General features: G+C 42.4%; 1 protein-coding gene across 3 annotated transcripts in view; it reads right to left on the reverse strand.

The window, feature by feature from the left end:
* The window catches only part of LOC140185721 (pantothenate kinase 1), a 102,327-nt gene extending 88,134 nt beyond the window's left edge, over positions 1–14,193 (reverse strand). For 2 of the 3 annotated variants that reach the window (XM_072239290.1, XM_072239289.1), the window contains exon 1: positions 13,928–14,193. In XM_072239290.1, the coding sequence (XP_072095391.1) occupies positions 13,928–14,117 (190 nt within the window). In that variant the 5' untranslated portion in view covers positions 14,118–14,193. Of the gene's footprint in view, positions 1–10,144; positions 10,418–13,927 lie in introns of those variants that run through there. The other variant, XM_072239291.1, reaches the window with a different exon arrangement.
* Between the last annotated feature and the right edge of the window lie 550 nt (positions 14,194–14,743).

The raw sequence follows: 14,743 nt of genomic DNA on the forward strand, positions 1-14,743 counted from the left end.
ATCCTCCCTCACATGCATATAAACAAATTGCACAAATGCAAAAAGAAAGAACAGTTAAAAAACACAGAATACGAAACAAAACTGAAAGAATCCAAGTGAACTACAGTCCAATCCATAAATCGCAGACGCAGAACTTCAGTATCATCCTCTGACAGCACTGAGGGGGAGAGGGGGAGAGAGAGAGAGAGAGCGTTCGAACTCAGGGACCTTCCCTCGGGAGAAGCGAGCAAGAGACTGTCACATACATCCTCCTCTGGCAGAAGTGAGAGAGGGGCTGGTAGACGGCACTGAACACTCGTTCACCTTCCGCAATCGCCTCGATGTTTCAATCTTCCTTGGCACTTTAATCAGTGAAAGATGGAGTTGATCCTGGTCTCTGAACATCTAGGCCTCGAGGCAGCTCACCTCCTGGAATCTTCTCAGAGACAGCAAAGCGCCAGATCACTCAATTGATCTTCAAAATGCAATTCACAGGCTCCAACAGCACCAGAAACACATTTTAAAATTTTAAAAAAAGATATAAAAGAAGTGAAAGAAACAGTTTTGTTGACCATCTGAAAGATGTCACCCTAGATAGCATTGTTTGCTGGCACCATGTTGACCAGACTTTTCTTTTTGCAATTTGTTGTTTTTTGCACACTGGTTGCCCACCTTGTTGGTGCAGTCTTTCATTGATTCTATTATAGTTATTGTATTTACTGAGTATGCCTACAATAAAATAAATCTCAGGATTGTATATGCACTTTGATAATAAATTTACTTTGAACTTTGAAGTGATGCAAATGACCGAGTCAAACAGACAAAAAATCATAGGCAAAAACCAAAACTACAAAGTATGTAGCTAGCAACAGGAATTCTGCAGATGCTGGAAATTCAAGCAACACACAAAGTTGCTGGTGGACGCAGCAGGCCAAGCAGCATCTGTAGGAAGAGGTGCAGTCGACGTTTCAGGCCGAGACCCTTCGTTAGGACTAACTGAAGGAAGAGTGAGTAAGGGATTTGAAAGTTGGAGGGGGAGGGGGAGATCCAAAATGATAGAAGACAGGAGGGGGAGGGATAGAGCCAAGAGCTGGAAAGGTGATAGGCAAAAGGGGATACGAGAGGATCATGGGACAGGAGGTCCGGGAAGAAAGACAAGGGGGGGGGGGAGACCCAGAGGATGGGCAAGAGGTATATTCAGAGGGACAGAGGGAGAAAAAGAGTGAGAGAAAGAATGTGTGCATAAAAATAAGTAACAGATGGGGTATGAAGGGGAGGTGGGGCCTTAGCGGAAGTTAGAGAAGTCGATGTTCATGCCATCAGGTTGGAGGCTACCCAGACGGAATATAAGGTGTTGTTCCTCCAACCTGAGGGTGGCTTCATCTTTACAGTAGAGGAGGCCGTGGATAGACATGTCAGAATGGGAATGGGATGTGGAATAAAAATGTGTGGCCACTGGGAGATCCTGCTTTCTCTGGCGGACAGAGCGTAGGTGTTCAGCAAAGCGGTCTCCCAGTCTGCGTCGGGTCTCGCCAATATATAAAAGGCCACATCGGGAGCACCGGACGCAGTATATCATCCCAGTCGACTCACAGGTGAAGTGTTGCCTTACCTGGAAGGACTGTTTGGAGTCCTGAATGGTGGTAAGGGAGGAAGTGTAAGGGCATGTGTAGCACTTGTTCCGCTTACAAGGATAAGTGCCAGGAGGGAGATCAGTGGGGAGGGATGGGAGGTATGTAGCTGACAGTTTAATGCAATACATAGGAGAGTGCTATCCCATCAAATATGCTATATATATATATAATTTTATATAAATGTTTACATGAAGCTTCTTAAGATTGTTCAAGAAGTTTTCTTAAAATGGCTCGCTAGTCTAGCAGAAAAGAAGAAAAAGAGCTGTGGGAAAAAAACTGAAGCCAGTAAAAAGGGAGAGAATTCAAGTTAGAGAAATAACAAAAAGTTGGAGAGATCACAATACAAAGAGTAACAAATCACATAGGCTCAAAGGTTGTTGCAAAATGTATGTTAAGCATAAAAGCACCAGAACAGCAATACATCAACCAATTTGCACAACCTGAATCACTACCTCAGTAGAACAATACTAGGACCACTTTACACTCAACAGATTTTGTTTTTGTTCAAATTATGTTACTTCTTGAAAAGAGCTGGGTGTAATTTAAGCTTTTCTGATGCTACATGTTTGTGATGCTGTTGCTGGTAAGATTTTCACAGAACCTATACATGTATGTACATATGACAATTAGTTTGACAAAAATTGTGAAAAATTGTCACTGGGGCTAGAAGAGGAAGTTCTCTCGTAAGAATTCTGCCCTCGTTTGTTCACAGCTGAAGAACTAACATGAGGGAGTTAGTAGCAAAAGAGAAAAAATAATCACTGATGTGATCAACAATAAACAAGCTACACAACATTCAAGGGAGATAGAAATACTGATGAACAAACAGAATTATAGTAGAAAATAACATCAGAAGGGGTGATCCAGCAGTGTAAATATCATGATCAGAATCAAAAAGAGGATACGAGCCCATTGTGGGAATTGCCTGCATGCATTTTATTAGTACTGACTTCCTGGAGGATGGATTTCAGCCATTGGCCCTCTGCTGAGGATATCATTTGTACTCAAGACCTTGTGCATTGGACATTTGTAACACTAAAAATGCATCTTTCTTTCCAAGCCACACTCAGGATTATGAGGAATTGTGCAGGATGGAGGAGGACAAAATATGTGTAAGCTGTGGGATGCGGTGGGAGGGTTTGGGATGTTGAAGGGAAAGTGAATGAAAGGATCAGCTTTAGTTTTACATTGCACACCAGTTGAGAGGAGGAGGGAGATGTGGAAAGAAAATAATCCAATATTAACACCAGGACAGGCGGATTCAGTGCATGAGACATAATCGGAGAGGTTGACAGATCAGGGTTTGGAATCTATCAATCGCAGGATTGGGCACTCAGTATGGCTTGGGTTTGAAAGTGGAGTCAGGGTTGGCTGAAGGATGACAACAAGTAATTATCAGGCACGTGACAATTAAACCGAACTGTCAAAGAATGACAGGTAGCTCTGGGACTACATGGCCCACGTTCCTCCTCAAAGCTCCAAAAAGTCCTGTGTAAGAAATGATGCCGTCACATGGAGACCTAACGCAGAAACAGCATCTAGGGGTTCCAGGGCATCTTAAACCCAGCAGAATACCCTCTCACATTTCCAGGGTGACTAGAAACAATCTGGAAATAATTATCACCATATTCGAGTTTGTAAAACAAAAGGGTTAAAAGAGTAAGGAAAGGCAAAGTCACATTTTAAATTTAATAAAACAAACAAAGGTTTCAAAGGTTTGAGCTCAGCCCTGGGCTGAGCTGTTAATGTGTAAACCTAGGGACAAAGATTATGTATTGAAAATGTTGGTACAATAAAACACACATACACAAATAAAGGCAATGTACATATAGTTAGTCTTCTGCCATGGTTGACAAATACAGGAGAGATAGCATCATGCCACATGAAAAGGCTAACACAAAAACTCCAGGAGGCTGTGACAGCAATGTTTCAATGTTAAGGTAACAAAAGAATATGGAAAAAGTGACATTTAAAAAATTTAGAGTCAACCTGCGTAGCACCTTTGAGCGTCCTATGGACTCGGACCCCAAGATCCCTCCGATCCTCCACACTGCCAAGAGTCTTACCATTAATACTATATTTGGCCATCATATTTTACCTACCAAAATGAACCACCTCACACTATCTGGGTTGAACTCCATCTGCCACTTCTCAGCCCAGTTTTGCATCCTATCAATGTCCCGCTGTAACCGCTGACAGCCCTCCACACTATCTACAACATCCCCAACCTTTGTGTCATCAGCAAATTTAATAACCCATCCCTCCACTCCCTCCATCCTTTCTGAAACATCTAAAGCCTGGCATTTGAAGTAACCATTCCTGCCCCCAAGCCATCCAAGTCTCTGTAATGGCCACAACACCATAGCTCCAAGTACTGATCCACGCTCTGAGCACATCTGCTTTGCTCATGATACTCCTTGCATTAAAATAGACAAATCTCAAATCATTGGTCTGAGTGCATTCCTTCTCTATCACCTGCCTATCCTCTCTCTCGCACTGTCTCCAAGCTTTCTCTGTTTGTGAGCCAACCGCCCCTTCCTCTGTCTCTTCAGTTTGGTTGTTGAAACTCTCCCCAATAGCCTTAGCAAACCTCCCTGCCAGGATATTGGTCCCCCTCGGATTCAACCCATCCTTTTTGTACAGGTCACGCTTGTTCCAAAAGAGGTCCTAATGATCCAGAAATCTAAATCCCTGCCCCCGCTCCAATCCCTAGCCACACATTTATCCTCTACCTCATTCTATTCCTATACTCAATGTCACGTGGCACAGGCAGTAATCCTGAGATTACTACCTTTGAGGTCCTGCTTCTCAACTTCCTTCCTAACTCCCTGTAGTCTGTTTTCAGGACCTTTTCCTACTTATGTCGTTGGTACCAATATGTACCACGACTTCTGGCTGTTCTCCTTCCCACTTCAGGATATCGTGGACACGATCAGAAACATCCCGGACCCTGGCACCTGAGAGGCAAACTACCATCCGCGTTTCTTTCCTGTGTCCACAGAATCGCCTGTCTGACCCCCTAACTATAGAGTCCCCTATCACTGCTATCTTCTTCCTTTCCCTACCCTTCTAAGCCACAGGGCCAGACTCTGTGCCAGAGGCACAGCCACTGTTGCTTCCCCCAAGTAGGCCGCCCCCCCCCCACCCCCAAGAGTACTCAAACAGTACTTATTGTTAAGGGGGACAGCCACAAGGGTACTCTCTAGTATCTGACTCTTGCCCTTTTCTCTCCTGACTGTTACCCACTTATCTGTCTCCCGAGGCAAATAAATTACGATGCAAATAAACTGTGTTCACTTTCATCTTAATTTGTTGATGAAAAATAAGAAAATAAAATGTACTCAATTAAGGCAAATTTGGGAAGGATAATAATCAACCATAGGTACTTATTTAATGAAAACTTTTAATCCATGATTGCATTAGCAGAGGATAACACTACAACATAGAAAAGGGAAGGAATGTATCTGATATGCCAAATTAACCAGATCTTGATAAAAAATACAGGGACTTTTGGTTTGCTCTAAATGTAATGAAAAACAAGAAAACAAAAGCTGCTTCACATGCATGGCATAAACTCAACATTTTTCAGGGGTTCACAACTTTTTTTTAATGCCATGGACCCTGACCATTAATGGACCCCAGGTTGGGAACCCCTGCCTAGATTCAGGAATGGTGCCACTGAATTGGAAATTTTCATACATTGCTTCATTGTTTCATAAGGCAGGAAGTGACTTGACGAAATAAACTCCACACCCCACCCATCTGATTAACATCAGTTTTAGGACTACTGAAATAGAAATGGGTGATGGTGTGATTTAGTGTCATTGTGGAAAGCAGCTCATACAATCATGTAAATCAATCATACTTGTACTAAATTTGGAAGCACTGTGAATTATGCAAACAAGAGCAAAAGGAACGCAACATTAAATGAATGGACAAAACTATGTCAGATGGAGTTTGAAAAATGAAAGGGAACTATTTAGATCCAGATTTCAAATTTATTTATCATATGTTCATCAAAACATAGCGAAATAAATGTGCTTTTTGCATTAACACCAAATAAACCCAAGGATGTGCTCGTGGCAGCCCACAAGTGTCGTCACACATTCCAGTGCTAACACAGCACGACCATAATGCTTGGCAGAACACAACAAGCAACAACAGTAAAGCAAGACCCCACTCATCCCTCCCACTCATACGTATACAAAGTCCACCAACCCCAGGGCTTCAGTCACCAGCCTCCAATAGACTTGGGCTCACAGACTTTGGGCCTTTGAGCTCCCCAGCAAACTTTGAGACTCATATACTCTGGGCAATGGCCAACAGGTCAAGACTTCCAAAATTCGGATCAATCTTCGGTGCCGACCCCAGGACTCGCAGATGATGACCCGAATTTCAAGCCTTGAAAGAGTCGCTGTTTCGCATAACTGGGGGGATGGGCATTGGCCCTCGTGCCTCTTGCCCACACAAAACTCTGATCTTGGAACCTGCTAACAACTTACTAACCCAGGAGAACCCAGGTGGGGGTGGGGGGTGGGGGGGGTGTAACCAGCCATCGCTCTTGGCAGTCCGCCAGTTTGACATCCAACCTCAGCTATCTTCCATCACACATTCACAGTTGGCTTTTAAATGCAGAGCAGAGACCTGGACTCCAGCCTGGCCTTCAATTCCTGCACATCACTGTCTTTAAACCCTAACTTGACACCCAGCTCCCTTCTCCGTCCCCAAACCCATCCTTATGAACCTAAAAACAACTAAGTTTGAGCCACAACCTCAATAGAGATCACAGTTTGGCACCATCTTGACATAAAAATCTAGGACAGAAAATCAATCATAGTTTATTAACAGTGAGGAACTAGAGGGTAAGAAGCAACTTAGCAAATACACAAATACAAAGAACACAGTACAATGTACAACAAGAAAATCTAATCAAGTTTTAGTGTTTATCATGGAGCAACTGTAAATAAAACTTTAATATTCAGCTTGATACAAATCCCAGCTGCAGGACTGCAGTTAGCTACTGCACATCAGATAGAATGCCATTGTTCTACATGGGGTGAAATGCAACCCTCTGCAATGAAACTCAACCTCACGGGTCGCATTATGAACACATGCTGCATGCACTGAAAAGTACAAAAACTGCAGATGTTTGGAAATCTGAAATAAAAGTAGAAATGGTTGAAAATGTTCAGTAGGTTAGCATCTGTGGAGTAACTGGCAGAGCTCATTTCTCGTTTTGATGTGAAAGCCCATTAAAATGAAAGGTGAAAAACAAGTAAATTTCAAGTTGCAAAAAAGGAGTCAGATAGGGAGATGCCTGTAATAAAGTGGAGATCAAGGCTCTACAGAAGTCAAACAACTTTGATGTGTGTTGCTTGAATTTCCAGCTTCTGCAGAATTCCTGTTGCCTATAGAAGTCAAAGTGTTTTTTGGTCTTATTCAAAGTAAATGTACCATCAAAGTACATATATGTTACCATATACTACCCCGAGGTTTATTTTATTTTAGGCATTAACAGGAGAGGGAAAAAATGAACTATAACAGAACTTACAAAAAACTATACATAAACAAAGTCTTACAAATAACCAATGTGCAAAAGACGTACGGTGCAAGTAAAAAAAAGACCGAGAACATGAGTTGTAAAGTTAAACCTTAAAATTAGTTCAGATTGGTGGTGATTGAAATTATCAGTGCTGGTTCAGGAACTTGATGGTTGTCGGGTAATAACTGTTTCTGAACTTGCTGGTGTGGGATCCAAGGCTTAATGAATGAGGACAACTAGAAAGAGAAAAACAAAAGAGCACACTAGAACTGCGAGACGTAGAATCCTGCAGATGTCAGAAACGTAAAACAAAAGAGAATACTAGAAATAACAGATCAGGCAGCATCCATAGAGAGAGAGAGAGAGAGAGAAATAGAGTTAACATCACTGGCATTACCTTTGGCCAGTTTCAACATAAACTGTAAAACCTTACATAAACTTCAGTTATATCCTTGAGTTTAAAAATGTAGAGGGATTTAACCAAGGAAACTAACCACTCCAGATCAAGTACAAAAACTTAAAATTTCAAAGAAAGCTCAAAGTGAGGGTTCAGGAGCAAAACGGGGAAATTTTGACTAAATATAAATCAGAGGGAAAAAAAATTCTTGCAGATGCCAGAAATCTGAAATAAAAAAGTGTTTAAAATTTTCAGCAGATCAGGCAGCATCTGTGAAAAGTGAACTGCAATTAATATTCCAGGTTGAAGATTTTCCAGGAGTTTTGTTGATTAATTACCAAGCTGTAAGGTTAATTCTTCTTCTCTCCCTCTCCACACATTGCCTGCCAAAATGAGTGTTTCCAGCACTTTGTTGTTATTTTTAATTCAATGCTTGGTGGAAATCCAAAAGACCCTGGATAGAGCTAATCGAAAAGTTCATGACTGAGATCAATAACGCCATTCACCAATGAAGCTTTAAGAGATAAGCAATGGAAATGGAGGGTTTTGGACCATGTGTAGACAGAAGGGATTAACTTAATTAGGTGTCATTAGTTCAGCACATCATGGGCCAAATGGTCTGTTCCCATCCTATGATGTCCTGTATTCTTTAGTCCCATGTACTGTCTCAGTTCCCTGTAAACCCCCGGTTATTCTTTCCCATAGTCCGATTTAACTCCCTCTGATTCCTTCTACCACTTGACCATACAAAGAGTAACTTACAATAACCATGCAAGTGTAATTTACAGCTGCCTATCAACTTATGAGCACACCAGAGTATTCGACCAAAGTCTGCAAAGTCACAATAGATCAACTCCATGCAGAGAACACTCGAAGCCAGGATTGGACCTGGGCTCTTGGATCTGTGATGGAGCTGCTCTATCTCACGTGCCTCTATTTACATTTGAAATCTAGCGCCACTAGTAACATATTCCAGGCAACTACCACTGTCCGTGTTTAAATAAAACCTGTCCTACACATCTGAGCTGCCTCTTCCAATTCTATTCCCCTTCTATTATCACATACAAATTTGAATATTCACACTCATAAATTAGAATCAGTAACAGCTCAACAAGCAATCCTGAGGAAAAGCACTCAATACTTGAGCACCATCACACCTTGCTCCCTGATGTCAAATACCCAATTATTTTCTGCCCTTCTGCTGTTACTGCCCATTCCCAAGAATCACCTCGAATCCTCATGGCTTTGAGATTAAATCAGAAACTTTGTGTGGAAGTTTATCAAGTGCTGCCAAACAACTTGAGTCTCACCTTGAAAGCATTACACGCTTGGCTTGCAACAGCGTAGATCAGGCATAATCTTCTTCCCCTTAAGGTAATCAAATAAAATAACAAGTCTCCCAGCCCAAATGACCGATACTAGTATTCACAGCCTGCTTCATTTCAGCCCATCTGCAGAACTTTGCATGTTTATCTGGCTTGCCCTTAAGTCAAGACTGTTATTTCTCTTCACTATTCCTTGAGGTAGCGAGCTCATCACTCATTGTTCCCCTGATAAGTGAAGAAATCTGTTCTACATCTATAATCATTAAACCCCACTCATAATTCTAAAAGTCTCCCATTAACTCACTCCTCAGCCTTTCCTCTTTTTAAAATAAAATTACAGCAGGCTACAACCCACAGATCTGGTGTAATCCTTGAAGATATTTTTAAATGCTTCCATATACTTTATTATAATTAGGAAACCAGAAGTTGACATACAATCGAAATGAAGTTTAACATGGTCTCTCTGCTTTCTATTCTCTCCCTGACTTTCAGTATCCAGGGTCTGGGTGTAACATCTCATCTGGAAATATTCCAAGTGTGTCAACAGTACAAAGATTTTGATTCAATATTGTTTATTGTCATTCCTCAGAACTCGAGTGAAAGGAGAACAAAATGATTGCTATTCCGGTTCTGATGCAGCAGATACATAATTTTTAAAAATCACAATAAGCATAACCAGCACAAAGTACATGTAACTGAATGACTGAATTATGAAGAGACCGCTTGGGTACTTGTTTTATAGATACTGTAAAGCTGTCCCAGTGCGTCCTTAGCATTAACGCTTGGTGAGGTAGGCATCAGGTAAAGTGGCTGGTATTTAATTGTAAGGTGTTCAATTGTCACACACTGCTAACTACAGAAGAGTTGAGCACCAACCTTTGTCAATCTGTGTCACTCAACTACAGTCAGGGCATGTAATTTTGAGTAACTCGGCACAAGTTATCACAAATTCTGTTACTAATAGCACTGATTGCTGGTCAACTGCTGATTCTGCTTGTATATTTCAATCTTATGAAAATGTTTCCTGAAGGCTTTTCTGCCACTATCAAATGTCCTGCCAGAGCTTCTTATGCCCACATTAGAATCATAAAAGTGTGAAGAATAAAATGCCTGTATCCTTTCATTCTAAGAATGATCCACTTCCACCCATACCTCTTTTCCCCGCAAGTATTCCTACCCTATTCCCATAATAAAAGTTACAGTCACAGTCATTTCAGTTCAATGCTATTTAAAATATCTGCAATGTTCCAACAAGAATATTACTTACATGGCTTTTTTGCTCCTTTCAGCTTCATTACGATGACTAATGTTATCAGCCACAAGGCTTAATAACCTTAAGTCACTTTGCTAGATCCTTTTCTCAAAGAACGCCTCAAAGCAGATGTGTTCCAATATAAATTCAGGTCAGAAATTCGTTCTAAATCAGGAAGTGTATACTTAGACAGAATTTACAAATAACTTGCAATAAAAGGTACAAAAAGGACCAGAAACCTGTTCTTGTACCTCGGCAGGGATCAAGTTACCTCTCCCCGGTGTCAGTGGGTGTACTTTACATGAAGTGGTTTTATTGGCCACTGCTCACAGCTCACAAAGTCGCTAGTGATTATTTGCAACAGACCAGAACCTCCTGAGAGATTCACCCAATCAGACAAAACAGCACCATAGGCAGATTCAGCATTAAAGGAACACAGCACTTTCAGTCAACACTGATCCCATCACAGCAGAGAACTCAAGCAAAGAAGTGGTGTATCATAATTCTAGATTATATATCAAGAGTTAACAGCTTTTTCCAACTTTTGTTTATACAAATCTACTCTTGTAGGATTAGATTAAGTGATGGTGACATAATTCTGAAAATGAAATAAATAACTCTGACATCTGCACACAGCCTGAATTGTTTCATTACACAAAAATTCACCAATATCAAGCATAATATGCCACACTGCAAATATCTGTGCCATTATACGTATCATGTGTGGGCATGAGGCCAAGTGGTTAAGGCATTTGACTAGCGATCTGAAGGTCGTGAGTTCGAGCCCCAGCCGAGGCAGCGTGTTGTGTCTTTGAACAAGGCACTTAATCACACAGTGCTCTGCGACGACACTGGTGCCAAGCTGTATGGGTCCTAATGCCCTTCCCTTGGACAACATCAGTGTCGTGGAGAGGGGAGACTTGCAGCACGGGCAACTGCCAGTCTTCCATACAACCTTGTCCAGGCCTGCGCCCTAGAGAGTGAAGACTTTCCAGACGCAGATCCATGGTCTCACAAGACTAACGGATGCCTTTATTTTATTTATTTATACGTATCAGGAACATATCCCCATATGGTTATACATAACTACTCTCCAACCCCATTTTACACTACATCATCATTATGACGTGGGCAATCATGGTCCCCACAACCATGACTGTTCTTGACAAATTTTTCTACAGAAGTGGTGTGCCATTGCCTTCTTCTAGGCAGTGTCTTTTACTCTACAGGCAACTCAAATGCCACCATGCTGCTCAAATTTGCACAGCTGCACATAAATCTGAGTAGTCAACATTTCACATGGCCCCCTCAGGCCACACACCTGCTTTTGCAAATACCTGTACCCCATTCTTCGCGTGTAATTACACATGTATGCACACACTCACAATGAGCATTTACAGAAATGTGCAAAAGTCTTAGGCACCCTAGATTTTTTTAAATATGGTTTTAGACGGTATGACCTCCACAGAACATTGATCTCAACATCATTGATGCTGTCTGGGCCTACCTGGAGAGACAAGCAAATGAGTGAGACAGCTGAAGTCTGCAGAAGAACTATGGCAAGTTCTCCAAGATGTTTGGAGCAACCTACCAGCTGATTTTCTTATACAACTGCATGGCAATGTAACTAAGAGAACTGATGCAGTTTTAAAAGCAAAGGGTATTGATTTGATGGCCACCCATTTCAATTCTACTTCCCATTCTGACATGCCAGTCCATGGCCTCCTCTACTGCCACAACGAGGCCACACTCAACTCGGAGGATCACCACCTTATATTCCGACAGGGTAGCCTCCAATCTGATGGCATGAACTTCGATTTCTCGAACTTCTGGTAATTGCCCCCTCCCTCACTACTTTCCATTCCTTTTTCCCTCTCTCACCTTACCTCCCTTTGGTGCTCCTCACCCTTCCCTTCTTCCATGGTCTGTCCTCTCCTATCAGATTTCCCTTTCTCTAGCTTTTTATCTCTTTCACCAATCCACTTCCCAGCTCTTTACTTCACCCCCCCCCATCTCCTGGTTTCACCTATCACCTACAATCTTGCACTTCTTCCTCTCCTCCCCCCACCTCCCTATCCCGACTTCTCTATCTTTCCAGTCCCATTGAAGGGTCTCGGCCCGAAAAGTCAACTGTTTACTTTTCTGCATAGATGCTTCCTGGTCTGCTGAGTTCCTTCAGCATTTTGTGTGTGTTGCTTTGGATTTCCAGTATCTGCAGATTTTCTCGTGTTATTGATTTGATTTAATTTTTTTTCTGTTTACTGCTCTTTGATTTGATTTCTTTTTTAACCGTTTACTACTCTATATAGTAATTTTTTTGTTATTTAGAAGCCTTTCATTTCATTATTTTTGAAAGCATCTTCACTTTATAGTATTTTTACGTGGCTAAGACTTCTGCACAGTACTGTAGTAATTTTACGTATTGTACTGTACTGCTGCCATATATAAAAAAAATTCATGACCTACGTGAGTGATGATAAACCCAATTCTGCTATGGGTCTCTATTGTGGGATGGAAGAGGGGAGGGAGTCAGAAGCACTAGAGAGACATTCTATAATGATCAATAAATTAATTTGCTTGTGAATAAACTAATGACCTTACCTGGTGACTCAGGGCAGGGTGTGTCTGCACACATCACCTCTGCCCAGACACTCCTTCTCTGCCATCTGTCCCACACCCCTTCCATTCCCAACATCCTTTTCTTCTGCCTGATTTACAAACTCGCTCTGCATGCTATATTGAAAAATATAGTACAGTGCTTTCAAAAATCTTAAGCACTCTAGCTATATGTGTGCCTACAACTTTTACATAGTACTGTATATTTACATATAAATGCATCATTATGCAAATACACAATTACAATCAAAGACAAGATTGTCTGCATACCTCTGCTTGTACTGACAAGCATTCATATTCACCTGCACAAGTGTAAATGCACTGACATAAAACCACATCCACCTGCATTTGCGCAACCACAATGTGCTTTCGCTGGCATGTGTGTGTATCTGCCTAAACAAGTGTACTTACATTGGCATACAACCACATCCACCTGCACATCTACACTTGGGACTGACATGCCCATCTATCTGACCATGTACATTTGCACATCTGTACTTGCACAGGTTCACATATCCACTGGCACAACTATATTTGAATTCACAGGTACATACATCTCTTTACACACCAGCATTTCCATCCATATGCAGTTTTACATCAGTATACATTAAAATGTACACCTGTATTTATATCCATATGTGCACATCTATGTTTGGATCCAAGTGTATATTTACCTATACATCAGACTTTGCAGCATATGCATATTTGGCTGAACATCTACATTTGCAATCACGCGCATAATCAGCTTGTTACAATACACTATCAGCTAATGATGTATTCACACGATACAGATCTGAACCCGATACTCATCTCCCATTGTAGACATCTACATCATCGCTAATTCACTCTCCAACCCTCTACACTTTCGCCCCACAGTGTATCCTTAGGCTTAGCACATCTGCAGTATTCCACGTGTGCTCAGCTCACAAATGACCACTTCTGCACAATATTCTCACTCTCCATACACACCTGTACCCGTGCAACACACAGGTAGAGATGTACACACCGCACCACGTGCCCACCTCACGCTGCACACATCTGTACGTCACGTCACGCCGTGCACACCTGTACCCGACCGCATCTCATTCATCAGCTTCACACATCGGCATTGTCTCCGCACACGCGGGCCCATTCCCCGCAGTTACACACCCACACACCCCTTCCCTCCTCCCTGTCACTTACGCGGTCTGTTCCTCCTGCCGGAATCCAGCCTCCTCCGGATGCGACATTTCTTTGCGGGGGAGCCGTGCTCCTGCTCCGAGCTGCTGCTGTCGGTTCTGGGGTGGAAGCCGTTCTGCAGCCCGTTGGCGCACGGCTCGGCCGGGGCGCCGCTCGCGGTGGCCCGGGACTGAGCTCGGGCTTTGCTCTCCATTGCGCTCGGCTCGGCTCGGCTCAGCTCCGCGCCCCCGCCGCTCGCGTTCCGAGGTCACTCATGGTCATTCTGCGGCTCTGGCTTCCCCTGCGCCGACGTCATCGCCGGCTGCGCTTGCGCACTGCCCGCCCTCCCCTTGCTCAATCCCTCGGCAATCACTCCTCGCACACCTTTTTCCATGTCTCCTTTACACCAATCTCCACCTTCCTTGACGCCTCTCAACTTTCTTACTCCTTCAGTACTTAGAGGTCCCCGTTAGTAGAATAGAAGATCCTCCTGAGCTGCCAATCAATGAGATAATGAGTCAACTGTTTTGCCTCTTTACCATATCACCAAGAAAAAGAAAAGGAAACTTTAGTATCAGTTGCCATTTACAGAAATTCCAATAGAACATAAGAAACCAAAGGAGGATTTGGTGAAACACTTTAATGAGATGTCCTCTCATTTTATAGCTGAATGGTATGGGTCAACTTTACTCAATCTCCACTCATAACTGTGTTCATGTTAACTCTGCTTTTCTCTGTACAGAGCAGTTTCCGTGAGCCATTTGGCCTATTCCTATTCCCGTTTTGATGGTTTTATGTTCTGCATTAAAGTACAAAATGATGGGACAAATTGCATTGGAG

Source organism: Mobula birostris, chromosome 21 (genome assembly GCF_030028105.1).
Source record: "Mobula birostris isolate sMobBir1 chromosome 21, sMobBir1.hap1, whole genome shotgun sequence".
Lineage (NCBI taxonomy): Eukaryota > Metazoa > Chordata > Chondrichthyes > Myliobatiformes > Myliobatidae > Mobula > Mobula birostris.